This window comes from Vigna radiata, chromosome 5 (assembly GCF_000741045.1).
Source record: "Vigna radiata var. radiata cultivar VC1973A chromosome 5, Vradiata_ver6, whole genome shotgun sequence".
In the NCBI taxonomy this organism is placed as follows: Eukaryota; Viridiplantae; Streptophyta; class Magnoliopsida; order Fabales; family Fabaceae; genus Vigna; species Vigna radiata.
The window spans coordinates 31,001,082-31,015,566 of NC_028355.1; the positions used below are offsets into that span (position 1 = coordinate 31,001,082).

Genomic DNA, 14,485 nt, shown 5'->3' on the forward strand with positions numbered 1-14,485 from the left:
GGTGCAGGTGGGCCACCTCTGGTGGGTGCAGGTGGGCCACCTCTGGTTGGTGCAGGTGGGCCACCTCTTCGGAGATGAATATATAATACAGGGGAAGCAAAGCGTTGCATATTATAATATAACAGTACAATAATAGCAATGCGTTATAGATTATCCTATATATGTAATGAATAATCTCTTCATCTCTCTGCAAACATTGTTCCTATACTTGTTTCTTTATGGTGAAGGATCTGCTGTACCTTCAGTGTTAGTGTTCTAATTAGCTATATCACTGCATGCCATGTGTAAGAAAATCATTGAAAAATGCTATGATATATCATAATGATGTTCCTACTATTTTGTATCGTGTGTTGAATAAACTTGTATGTGGATGTTACTAAAAAATTTAACTCTAATGATTCAAAATGTATTATAAAATAGGTATTACTTTCATTTTTTAAAATCACAACTTAACGAACGAGGGTTGTAACACAAGTCCAATGAATTTTTAATAGTCACTATAGGCCTAACGTGATAATAACAATAAACTATAAAATACAAGAAAAAGGCTTTTTAAAAACAATACGGAACTCGCTTTTTAAAGTTGGCTAAACATCACTCGAGCGTGTGACAATATTTTCCAAGTTTAAAATTGATTTCTCTTAATTTTAAAATAATTTTTTATGAATAGAAAAGAGAAAACTTACCCCTGGTAACTTTAAAAAATGGTGGCTCAAAATGAATTGGTATAAACACAAATAATAATAAAATCCGATTTACTCTTTTGATACATTGACTATCAATTGAAAGAAAATGGTTTAAAAATGCAAGAAATGGTAAGAAAACCTACCTGATAGAAAATCTCGAGAGCTTCATCATTGAGTGCTGGTTGATGAGCTTTCATTATAGCTACTTACAAATATCAAAAAGTGCAAAATGAGGTAAAAAAGAAAATCAAAGAGAAAAGCATAAGAAATAAATCTGAATATGTGTCTGTATATACACTCAAGAAACGAATGTAAACACCGCACTACCTCTTAATAAAGATATATTTATATAAAGCATGCAAGCATAAAATATTTTGAAATTTTGAAAACAGTAAGCAAGAGTTTTTAACACTTAGCTAAATTTTATTGGACATGTAATCATTTTATAAATCTCCCTTATAAAACTTAGGGTATTACCAACCATAAATTATTCTTCTATGTTCTTGAACACAATATATACAAAGGAATCATTTCTCAATGAATGAAAATAAATGTTAAAGGGCAAAATATTAATTTTATCACAATTATCTGCAATTTGACAGCATGCACCAAGTAGAAAATCATGTAGAATCACTTCTAATAGTAACAGGACCATACAAAAATGCAGAGCTACTCAATAATGGAAAATAAAAGGAGTGCATTCGGACCTTACAAACACCAAGCCTACTGTTAGAACCATCTCTCCAATAGCCCAAGAAACTCTTTCACCCAATGGCTTTTCCCTCATCCATTGGTGGAAATCATCCAACATCCTCAAGCTCTCATTATTAGTATATTATTAATATAGATTTTCTGGAACTTTAATTTAATTTATCTATTAATATAGATTTTCTGGAAATTGAATTTAACTTAATTTTATCAGATATATTTGATTACCAAGACTCCCCTTTCTGGGTCAACTTAAACTATGAAGTCTTTCACAATCAGCAACAGAACGAGATTAGATTTATCACCATAGCAAAAAATCCTTTTCTAAGGCAATAAATTCAATAATCGAAATAATCAAAAATCAGAAAAAAAATGAAAATCATAAACGCACCCGGTAGCATCGCCAGACGGAGGTGGTGATGCATTGTGAAGAGTGTGAGAATCTGAGATCTGGTGGCTTCCTCGCGGATTCTCCACCGAACGGCGGTGCACGCCGGTGGGTGACGGAACGGTGCGGGCGTCGAGGAGGAGAGAAAGAGAAAGAGGGCGAGATTTGAAAGACAGCGAGATAAGCATGGGTTCTAAAAATTATCCCTAAATGTAAAACCAAAATTTGGCTGCTGAATGAATAAATATTCAAATTTCAAATTTTGAATCTAAACTTACCAACTTTCACAGCCAAAAAATTACCCAACAGCTGAGAAAGAAACTTATGTACGAAAAAACTGAAAGAAAAAGGATTAGACAGAAACAATGAAACAAAGGATCTTGGAAAGGAAGCAGTCCAAAACTTGTTTTAATCGGCTCGATAGAAAGCAAAAGCAATAAATTTTTAGAGAGAAAAAGAGTTAAACTGCAGTGACATTATGAGCATTCCAACTACGTGTAAGAACAATATGAAAGCATGTTTTCCAAACGTAATGCGACGTGTTAGAAGGCTGTGTTGAAAAATGTCAAATTCTAGTGTTAGAAAAATACTCTGCCAAATGTCCAATTTTTAAGTGTTTCAATTTCCACTTTTACTTAATTGTGTTATTTTAAAAATTGTGTTTGGTTTATCCTTTATATTTTGTTTTTTATAGTGATGGTTCAAAGTGTATATTTTAGATAAAGTCTTAGAGTAATTTATCGAAATTAATTAACTTTTTTTTATCAAGAAAATTAATAAACGGCCTATTAGGAAGTAGCCTTTGCAAAACATATATTTTATTGGCTTAACAGCTGATATTTTTTTTAGTTTTGTTTGAAATTATCTTAATTATTTATAATGTTTAATGTAGTTTTATAAATTGTAATTTGTGTTCAATTTAGTCCTTTTTGGAAATACTGTTTAAATTGTTAATAGCCAACTGTCCAGCAATAAGTGAATACATGTCATTTAACTGCTGACCTATCTTAACTGAAACATGACGCAACCAATAAGGGACTGCTATTGTTCTCCATTCAAAAAATTAGGGTTTCTGAATGGAAGGGGGAAAGGCTTCCTTATGCTTGCACCACCAAAGGAAAACTGAAGCTCACAATGGTCTGACTAACCATGGTGGGTCTGTCGGAGTTTCACAGAAATGAGAGCGAACTCCTTTCTCGTAGCGCGGTGAGGGTTGCAGCAACGGCGCCTCTGCGAAGGTTCAATCTTCGACGTACCGATCTGACGCCGTTTCGTAGCAATAGGACTCACGATTTAGGGTTTCAATTTGGGGGGTTTTGTTGTGATATCTGGTTTTTGTAAATTGGAATATATGATTTTTGTTTCAAAATTGATTTGGAGAATTTTTGGTTCTTCTCTTGCAAGTAGTTGGGGATTTTGTTCTTTCTTGCAAGTTTGGGTTTTACGAAGTGGGGGATGAAGGTTCAAATTGAGAATGTTATGGTTTCTAAACTTGGAATTTTCTTTTGGAGTATGTATTTGATTTGTTCTTTGGAAGGATGTTGGTTCTGGTGATCACGATTAGGGGTGATCCTTTCTTGATTTTTTTTTCCATGAATTTGTTTTTTCATTTTGGGTTCATTTGATTTGCGATAATGGATGGGTTTCGTGGTGGTTGTTGTTGGATGCACGAGTGGCGCCAATGAAAGTGCTGATAGGTGGCCATGGGTGGTGTTTTTGGGTGGTTGATGGACAGAGAAGATGATGGAGGTGCGAAGATGGTGGTTGGTCGTGACCGTGGTGGCGGCGGCTAGGGTTAGGTGGTGGCTAGGGTTTCTGTGTAGGAAAAATTAGGGTTTCTGAAGATAGGAGATGATGATGACGTGTCAAAGGTGATGTGTCATTGATTGCACAGGTCTAAATTGAATACAAATTACAATATTTAATATTACACTAAACATTTTAAAAAAATTAAGAACACTTCTAACAAAACTCACAAAAATTAGGACAAGTACTATTAAGCCTATTTTATTTCCACGAATTGTGCAAACAAAATTAAATAAATTTTGTGGGTTAAAATTATGAATGCATTTAATAGAATAATGTAAAATTAAGAAAAACATAAAATGAATTTTTTTAATTACGTTTTACAAAACTTATTTTCGCTTTATGGCAAATATTTTACCGATAAATATCATATTTCTTTTATTAAACAATTTAATGCTCGTTAAATTATTTAATGTAGTAAGTAACTAAGTATTTTACTTGATAACATTTATCTCGACCAATCAAACAATCTTCGAACAGAAAACCCCTCACAATTAACAACCGTGACAAACAAAAGTTAGAATATAACTCTTAAAATTATATAAAATGTCCATGGATATATTCATACATTAACTATTACTCCAGAAAAAAAAACGATTTCCTTATCATTTACTTCTCTATCCTTTAGAACATTATCACTTATACAGACCCTTTTCATAATATATATTTTTACTTTCGACGGAAATATATTTTAAAAACATTTTATCAATTTACCACAAATTATCAATTTAATTAAAATAATATTCTAAGTTTTAAAAAAATCATTAAGAGGAGTAAACATACGGTGGAAATAGAAGCGATTCTCACACCATGAAAAGGGTCATTGTCCAACTGTCTCGCTAAAAGTCCATCTAAACACACCCTAAGGCAATTGACACAGATTGATAAATTCATAGAAATTAGATCACTAGATGAACACCTTCATCTCAACGAAGAATTGATACATAAAACCCACCAAAAATGAAATTAAGAAATGCCTATTTATAGAGAAAAGAAACAAGGAATTTTGTTCAATATTGCAGGTCAGTCTAAAAGGACGTGTCCTCTACCTCGCGACAATAAAATTGCAAATTCCTAAGCAGTACATTTCTTCAACAGATTCAAGCGTAATTTTTAGGGAATTTATGCGTTTTGCTCTTCAGCGTCTCCATTTTCACCGTCTTCAGCAGCAGCAGCCGCCATCAATTCATCGAAGTTTGCTGTTTTTCCAAGTACAATTTCAATCTAAAACACGAGTCATCAAATGAGAAAAAGTTAGGCTAGTTGTAAAGCAGATTCCAAAGCTATGGGTAGGAAGTAAACTGTTAGACGATGATATGAAATCACACGCACGTGATCATACACATCAACATAACATTCTGGAGTAAACACATTTGTTTACAGAGTTACCTTGGCCTTCTGAACAGGTCTACCTCTGGAATCGTCCTTTATGTCAACAGTTGATGTCGTGATTTCTGCATGAAGATTGCGTCATTAACAAATTAGATTACATTATTTATCCAATGTAGAATAGGATAGATGTACGAGAGGGGAAAGGGATTTCACAGAAAACAAATGGGAAAAAATTGAATCTCACTCTTCTCCACAGCAAGTCCGTTGTTTTTCAAAATTTCAGCAACAGTTACCACTGTGGCAATAGCTGCAATAACCAAAAAAGGGGTTGAAAACTCGGAAATCATATTAAGATTGGAATCAAGGAAAGAGAATGGGAAAAAGAGCGGTACAAAAGTCTAGTAAAAATTCAGTGCATTGTAATAAAGTTCTACTAAATAAGGAAACAACATGACAGCCATATAAAAATATTGCTGTCTCAATTATAAAATTTTAGAAGTTACTCTATTTAACACTTCATTATTGCAAATATACTTATCAGACTGTTAGCAACAATTTTCTCCCAGTATTTATATCCTCTACACAAATGAAATAACAGATGATGAAAGACAATGGCACATTATAGAGGAGCATAGCAGCTATTTGTGTGATATATCAATGTTACTAAGATATATGCTTCAAAAACCAAGTTGATCGTTTAGGTATATTCTTTGGGTAAATTTGAGATTTCTCTCTAATTTTCTATGAATTTTATGCTATGAGAATATACTAGCTTTCGAAACCCTTCTGCCTTGAACATTACACATGTTACAAAGACTACAATTTTTTCTGTTCCTTCATATTTTACCAGTCTATTGCTTTATCTAATTCGCTAAGCTTTTTCCTGTTAATTTCATCACCAACTTTCATTTTTCGACTTCATTACTACACTCTTATTACTCCTAGATTGACATTGATTGCAAGTGTAAACTCTAAATTATTATATATCATTAACTTCTGAGTTTTTAATACTTATATTTCTAATATTAATACATTTGATTTATAATAGTAATAATATCTGCGATAGAATTTTCAACTTACAACTTACACGTACACGCCATTTTCTCATATCTATGTAATGGATTACACTTCAAACCCACACTAGAAGAAATGCCGGTGTGTAGATCTTCCCGAAGGTAATCATCAGTCAAGGAGAAAACTCTAAATACAGGACCTCCAAAATACATCTCCGTCAAAACTTAGTTTATCCGATTTGACAAAGCCAGATTATACACCCTTCAGTTCCTACTCCTAGAACAGCTCAAGGATGCAATGGGGGCAGCAAAACAAAATTGTGGAATTTCATGAGGAATCTAAATATAGGAGGCAGTGATGTGATGCTTTAAACTGAGCATAAGTAAATATGTAAAAGGTTTAACACCAGTACCACAGTAGAGAAAGTTTAATTCAGAGGAAAATATGACAGGCTTGAATCAGTATCCAAGACTGAAGGCGTTCGGAAGTTCAGGGCATGCAAAGGTAGCCAATGAAACCTAATCAAATTATGTATGTTCCCAAGAGTAATTTTCTGTTCAACAATATTTGAAGTACAATCATTCTTAAGTTTATTAAAATTACCAATAGAACAGAACTATATTTAGCAAAGTTGTAATAATAACACCTAAATGAACACAGCAGAGAATTGATTCCACATTGATAATCAATAAGTAACCAATAGAACCAACACCAGCAAAATTCTACTACCAAAACTTAAAAACAGAAACAAGGAGAGGGGTTTCAATACCCATTCCTAGAGCTGAAAGTTCGACCTCGTTATGCTGTTGCATGTACCTCTGCAGATTAGACAAAATTAAAATGAGGAAATAAATAAAAAATAAAACACTGACAAACTTCAAAGTCGAAAACAGAGACATGGCGTCACACTACCTTGGCCAGATTAACGTAGAAGAAGAGGGGCTTCTTAGTGTTAGAGACCTGAATGCGATTCTTCTTGTAGGAATCGGTGATGTTGATGTTGTTCACTCCCTCTGTTATGCCTTCCATTGCTCTCTTTCTCACTCACACTCTCCCGATGATGTTAACAACCAAAAACCCTAACGATTTGTTTATGAAATGTGATTGAGAAATGAAGAACCCGAACCCCCTAACACAGCATGTACTCCTTTCGCACTCCAAGGGCCTGGGCCTGGGCCCAACATTATATTCACTCTGCACAGTTCCAACTAAATCACACTCAGCCAAGCCCACGAGTATGAATGCAACAGTAGTAATAATCGAACATTTGACATTTTCAATAAACGACTATTTATATATATATATATATATATATATATATATATATATATATATATATTGCATTCTTGTGCAGATCATTAGTAGGGATGAAACCAGTGTAAGAGAATTATATTCCTTTTTTTCTATATTTTGACTTAATTAATTAATCTAGTTCAATTTAATATGTTAGGTTGAGTTGGATTAAATTTAATATAAAATATGCATAAATTTAATCCGATCATATATTTTTTAATGGGTTGAATAATTAATTTATCCAGATCTTGTATAGCTTAATCTGGAAACATTTCTACTTTAAATTTATTTATATAAATTAAAATTGAATGATAAAATCATTCATTATAATTATTATTACTTATTTAAAGTTAAAAAAATATAATCAAATAAAATAATAGATATGAGTGTTATTTTAACAAAAAGACCCTCACCCAAGCGTCTTATATTATCCTTTTTATTTCTTATAATAAAATTATTTAACAAATAATATATATTTATTAATAATACCAATTGTTTACTTTGTCATGTTCTCTAACTAATTATTTCACTATTTTATCCATTTGATTTCTTATTAAATTGATTTAATGTAAAAATATAAATATAATCTAACTCTATCATTTAATATCTAATAAAGTATTATTTTAATTCATAAATAACACTGTTACTTTTTCAAATTTAAAATTTTCTGCCAATTTCTAAAAGTGATTTATGTCTGAAGTTCAAATTATATTGTTAATCAATTTAATTAATTGTTTATATCTTTAAAATTTATTTTAAAAATTAGTTGCTTTTTAAAATAAATAAATAAATAAATACTTCTTTTAGGTTGTGTCATTATATACATTTTAATCATGAATTTATTTTGTAATGTATTTTAATATATTTATTAATAAAAAGTATTTTGTATTTAAAGTATTAATTTCTTTATACTATTTGTTTTCATTTCTAATTTTATTCTTTTATAAATTCTAATTATATCATATAATAATTTTTGTTTTACAAAAATTCTCAAATAAAATTACATTTTTTTTTATATTAAACTACAAATTGAATATAACTTTTAAACAGGAGAAACACTTCCAGATCATGTCTACTCATTATTCAACTTTCATTAAAAAATGAAAAAAGTCATTGTAATTGGGTTCTTGCTTTATCCATATAAGAATATTAGAGATATTAAAGTATACCACAAAGGACACATATAGTATCAGTAATGTTGACCAAGTACTAATTTATTATTATCAGCCCACAGAATACACTGGTTTCATTTTTTTTATATATATATAACTCAGTTTTATAAAAATCAAAATAATTTAAGTTAGTTTTCCCTAAAGCTAGAAACATAATATTTTTTCTTTAATAAAATACATATTTCTGTGTTATCTATTATCTATTTTTTTTTATCATGTTTACTGTTATTATAATACCCAACAATGAACATCTACTTGAATGAAATTGAAAATCACAAGCAACAGATAGAAAATACGATGATTGCGTGAACGAACAACAAAATTAAAATTAAAAAATGAAAAATCACGATTTTGTCTTCATTATATTAACTAATTAAAACGATTATGTTATTTGTTTAAAAATAATTAACATGTTTTTTTTTTTTTTGCAATATGAGTGAAAATGTTTTTTTTTCTGATACACATGGGATAAAGTGAGGAAAATCTGCAAGAAATAATGGAGACATATAATAATTAAGACACAATGCATGGATACTAACCAATGAAAACAATAGCTACCTCGTGTTATTAGAAAAATCTCGAAGGAGCTATTTAAAACAAGAAAAATGACGTGTATAGGAAATAGAAAGTTTTTTTCTTTTTTCTATAACAATAGTTTTTACTGTAATATATTCATAATACATACATGAAAATAGAAAATATGATAAAAACTAACTAATTCACCACGTGTATTTCCTGAGAAAACAAAATTATTATTATGTATCTATCCAAAAAATATAGATCAATATTATTTAGAAATGACTAAAAAAGAATAAGACCAACTCGTTAATTCAATAAAAATCAATCACATCTAATCATTCAATTATACAACAGTGTCTATTAATAGACAATGTTTTAATACGTGTCTAAAAAGTATTTTTATTAAAAAAATATTATATTTTCACAATTTTGTAATAATATAACTTCTGATAACAAACAAATTACATGAGTAATACTACTACGATATCATAAAATCGAAATAATAACATATATTACATAGAAATTAAATTATCACATAATTATATAAATGTCAAACAAAAATCGTATTCTGTCGACAAATAATTGTAGCTTGTGATAAGATACTTCTACATTATAATGGTGCAATTATATTGACTTTTATTTTCAACATCATTGTTCTCATTTAGTTTATCACAATATTGGTGTAAAGCTAATAATATATACAAGTGACTTCCAAAATATAGGAGAAAAAATATATTAAAAGTTTGATATTTTATATATGTTTCTTATTATCAACTTTTATTATTTTTTATTTATCTGTATATTTATATGCATAACCAAAACAGTGGCAAATATTTTTCAAGTATGTTTCTTTTCGTTATAAGATATTTTATAAGTTTATGATAGGTAACAACTGCAATAAATTTTAGAATCCATTAGTTTATAATAAAAATTATAAATAAGTTTATAAATGTTATTTTTATTTTATTAAAAAATAAATTTCAAACTTTTGAAAAATTCAAGTGTTGCATATCGAAGTATTTGAAAATATACAAAAGTAGTGTTTTTAGGTATACATTCTAACATTAAATCACGATTAATGGTAAAGTTATTTTTGTAGTTATTTCTATAAGGTGCTTGATTTTTTTAAAGAGACATGAATATAAATATTGTATATGACTGCAGAAGATATAGACAGAATGTAATTAAAAAAGGTATTTGGATAAGATTAAAAAAAATAGTAATGCCTATTTAAAAAGCAGAACAATAGTTACTAAGAAAAATAAAAAAATAAAAATTGTATATGAAGAAATTGGTGAGTAAGAATATTATTATTGTTTTTCTCTTTGTCATTTTCATCTTCGACTTTACATAATTTTGTTGCATAGTAATTTTCACATCTTATAATATTATATTTAAATTATATATATATATATATATATATATATATATATATATATATATTTGTTATTTGACATTTATTTTATTTTAAGAGAGTATTGTAAAGTAATCGTTCATTTTCAAGTCTTAGAATACGATTCATATCTTATCCATATACTCATAAGACAAATAAATTTCAATTTTATATACTTTATATCTATTTTTTTAATATATTTTATTTCCCCCGTCTTTTTTATCACTCAATATCAGAAATAATTCTTTTTGAGTTTAAAAACATTTCATTTACACATTTTTACAAATTAAATATAGTTAAAAAAAATTTAAAAGTGGTATCCTAATCTATTCTAATTACAATTATTATTAAAAATTAGATTGGTTGATAATGATTAAAACCATTGAGTAAGATGTATAAAATTTATAAGCGGAAATAATTCTTCAAAGCTTAAAAGAAATGCAAGAAGTAACATTAGAAAATCACAATAATACTTACAAAATAAAACATAAACATTTTTAATACAGAAAAACTATTTATAATATGATAAGTAAAAATTAAATGGTCAAAAATATGTGTTCAACAAGTCAAAAATTAGTTTTACGTCTTCTTTTTTTCTTTCAAAATTATAAAAATGAACTCTTTTAATTTAGAAGAATTATTTCTCCATTTAAATTAAGTGAAAAAAATGGAATCAACTAATTTAGAATTTTTAGACACAATGAAAGCTCGACCTCACAAATTTGATATATTTTTTTATTTAACTAAACATTTTAAATAATGCAAGAAAATTATAAAAGAGGTTAATGAACTTAGGCTATGGAACAACTTGTAATTAAAATTATTACACTGCTTTTATTCAATATAATATAATTGCTTATAAAGATAAATAAAAAATAGAATTGATTTTAATATTGGATAATAATATTTTGATAATATTTTTTTTATAGTATTTTAACATATTTTAGTGTTATTATATAATTATCTATTATTATATTTATAATAACATAAATAATATCAAAATATCGTCAAAAATATAATTATTCTTTAATATTAGTTTAATTGAATTTGAGCGGTCATTGGATAATGTGGAAACGATATGTCAGAAAAAAAAAAATCCCTCCGATGTGGCACTGATGTGGCTTGTCATCTATATATAGCACCCACCCATTTCGCCTCGGTAGGTGCACTTCCTCTCTTTTCTCTTCTGCTCCTTCATTTTCTCTCTTCTTTTCTCTAACTTGCATTTTCATCTCTTTCATTCCATGCTTCACGAAATGAAAGAAAGCGTGGAAAACCCTCTGCACCTAAAATCTGTCAACCATATCTCTCTCATCTGCACCTCCGTCGTAAAATCCATCAACTTCTATCAGAACATTCTCGGCTTCTTCCCCATCAGGAGGCCAGGATCATTGGATTTTGACGGAGCATGGTAATTCAATTCACTGAAATTTTCAAACTCTGATATCCCATAAAATCAAATTTTCTCAGTTCAACAAAAATGTTAAAAAAGAATCAAACTTTTTATGTTATTTTTTTTTGGTAAATTCTTCTCACTCTGTTCTTTCTCGGTCATCGTTGTACAGGCTATTCGGATATGGAATTGGAATTCACTTGCTTCAAGCAGAGGACCCTAGCAACATTCCAAGAAAGAAAGAAATTAATCCGAAAGATAATCACATATCATTCCAGGCAAGGTTTCAGTGTGAAATGAAACTGTGGTGTTTGTTTGATACAATAACTTCAAACTAATCGCAGTGTGTTTGACAAAATGACTGAACGAAAGAAAACTAATTAGCATGGTTTGTTTTGTTGTTTTGATGAATGAAAACAGTGTGAAAGCATGGGAGCAGTGGAGAAGAAGCTTGAGGAAATGGAGATAGAATACGTGCGTGCAACGGTGGAGGAAGGTGGGATCAAAGTGGATCAGTTGTTTTTTCATGACCCAGATGGGTTCATGATTGAGATATGCAACTGTGATATCCTTCCAGTGATTCCTTTAGCAAGTGACATGGTTAGGTCATGCTCTCGAATGAACCTTCAGATGCTTCAACAGAGACAGATACACCAAATTGTGAAACAGGACTCAACTTTTCCTTCGGGTCACACCAAAATTCAAAACACTATTGTTTAGGTCTCACATGCTGCATGTATAATTATCAACTCCTCCTTCTTCCTCTTCTTCATCATGTTACTGTAATGTTATCTTTTTCTGTCAATTTTGTTTTCTCCGTAATATTGTTTAGTTTGAAGTGTAAACCCTGCAGGTTTTTTACTAGGTACTTATGTATAATTTGGTTTTAAATGAATGTAAAAAAATTATATATGCCAGAATATATCTATTTCTTTCTTAATTTTAATGTGAATGACACCCTAAGATAAAAACCATAAAATAAAATGATTGCCTCAGAATAAAATTTAAATTTCTATACTCAAATTATTTTAGTTTTGTTCCAATTAATATAAATATATTATTTTTAATTTAAAAAAGATTAAGTAAGTTTTTAATAGTAAAATTAAAATTATTTTTACTTAAAACATTAATATATTTTAATCTTTAAACTTTAAAAGTGAATTAAAATAATATTGTTAATTCAATTATCTTAAATTATTTTGACCTGTCAAATAGATTTCAAGTTAATATTTAAATTATTTATTCAAATTTTCACTTTAATATCAACTAAACAATATATTTGACACACAGTTAGATTAAAAGAATTTTATAATTTTAAATTTTACTAACCAACTTATATAAAATTTAATACATAAATAAATTTTAATCTAAAATTCAAATTTACTTACTAAAAGCATATTTGATTAATTTAAAATTAATATTAATAGTTTTTTTCAAAATCTATATATATATATATATATATATATATATATATATATATATATATATATATATATGTGTATATATATATATATATATGTGTGACAACATATGNTATATATATATATATATATATATATATATATATATATATATATATATATATATATGTGTGACAACATATGGTGAACCAATTAAGCACGTAAAGAAACCAGGTCATACAAATTTTCAGAAGTTTTTTAGGTTTGACCAAATTCATTTTATTAAGAAGTATTCGTGATGAAGTCATGAAGCATGCATGTTGTATATATTACTTTTACACTAGTTTATTAGCTTTATTAATCAATTGAATGCTAAATTTAATAAATTTTTTAATATTCATTTTTAAAGTTATATTAAAATTATGTTAAATATTTTATATTAAATTAACTATTGTAATCCCATAAATACATAAATATAACTTGATGTGACCATATAAATTATAACACTTAATACGGAAACCTAGAGTTTTTCTTGATTTTGTTTTTATGTTTAATTAAGTTTTGCTTTTTAATAAATTTAAATATTTTTAATTAAAATATTTATAATTATAATTTATCCATGCTTTTATATTTTTAATTGAATATTTCATTGGATAATATAACAATTATTTTATCTCGTCATATTTGCCTTCGTATATTAAAAATGTAGGATTGGTTCACAAATTATTTTATATTAATCCAAAATATCATATTTTAAAAATATTAAATTACAAAAAAATTGAAAAATATAATTAAAAAAAACATAATATATTAAAAAAACAATTAAAAAAATCAAAATTTATGAGATTTGAAACTTAATTAACCTTTATTTTACATATGAAAAGAGTTTCTCTTAAATATTTCTGTGAAATATTTTTAATATTTAATTTACACTCTACAACTTACCCTGATAATTAATTTCAAATTATCCTTATATATACATATTTGATTTTTTTTTTCAATTCTATATTTCCTTCATTGTATTATATTTTATGCAGTAAAAAGTCCATTCTCTTGTATATCTATATCAAATAAATAGTTCAATAATTTAACAGAAAATATTATTAATTAAAAAAAATTATATATGACAAACTAATTATTTATTACAAATCTTAATTATATAAAAAAATTCATTTACATTTCACACACTAAATCAGCAAACTCAATACTCACATGTGTCTATATATATAGGGGTTTGTTAACTACGCCTGTTTTTCAGTTGGTACGTTTTAACAATGTGTACCGGATTATAGTAGACAAAAATACCCTCATTTATCATGGATTCTAAGTTTTAAGGTCAAGGATATTTAAATAATTTTCATTCTCAAAACTAAAAAAAAAA

At 27.8% G+C, this 14,485-nt stretch overlaps 2 protein-coding genes across 2 annotated transcripts; one reads left to right on the top strand and one right to left on the bottom strand.

Annotated features, from left to right (window-relative positions):
• Positions 1-4,469: 4,469 nt before the first annotated feature.
• On the bottom strand, positions 4,470-6,963 carry LOC106760857 (uncharacterized protein At2g34160). Its single transcript, XM_014644291.2, has 5 exons — positions 6,847-6,963; positions 6,704-6,752; positions 5,165-5,227; positions 4,978-5,042; positions 4,470-4,812 (listed from the first exon to the last, which is right to left on the bottom strand). Exons 1-5 carry the CDS (start codon positions 6,961-6,963, stop codon positions 4,711-4,713), a joined length of 396 nt encoding a protein of 131 aa, XP_014499777.1. The 3' UTR covers positions 4,470-4,710.
• Positions 6,964-11,465: 4,502 nt separating this feature from the next.
• Positions 11,466-12,644, top strand: LOC106761543. The gene is made up of 3 exons (XM_014645104.2): positions 11,466-11,722; positions 11,877-11,982; positions 12,125-12,644. Exons 1-3 carry the CDS (start codon positions 11,556-11,558, stop codon positions 12,422-12,424), a joined length of 573 nt encoding a protein of 190 aa, XP_014500590.1. The 5' UTR covers positions 11,466-11,555; the 3' UTR covers positions 12,425-12,644.
• The last annotated feature ends 1,841 nt before the right edge of the window (positions 12,645-14,485 follow it).

Coding starts and splice junctions, on each gene's coding strand:
- LOC106760857 (XM_014644291.2), bottom strand. CDS start 6,963: ATGGAAGGCATAACAGAGGGAGTGAACAACATCAACATCACCGATTCC. Junction 5,043..5,164: donor CGGACTTGCTGTGGAGAAGA/GTGAGATTCAAT, acceptor ATCTTCATGCAG/AAATCACGACATCAACTGTT. Junction 4,813..4,977: donor GACCTGTTCAGAAGGCCAAG/GTAACTCTGTAA, acceptor CTCGTGTTTTAG/ATTGAAATTGTACTTGGAAA.
- LOC106761543 (XM_014645104.2), top strand. CDS start 11,556: ATGCTTCACGAAATGAAAGAAAGCGTGGAAAACCCTCTGCACCTAAAA. Junction 11,723..11,876: donor TTGGATTTTGACGGAGCATG/GTAATTCAATTC, acceptor ATCGTTGTACAG/GCTATTCGGATATGGAATTG. Junction 11,983..12,124: donor ATAATCACATATCATTCCAG/GCAAGGTTTCAG, acceptor GAATGAAAACAG/TGTGAAAGCATGGGAGCAGT.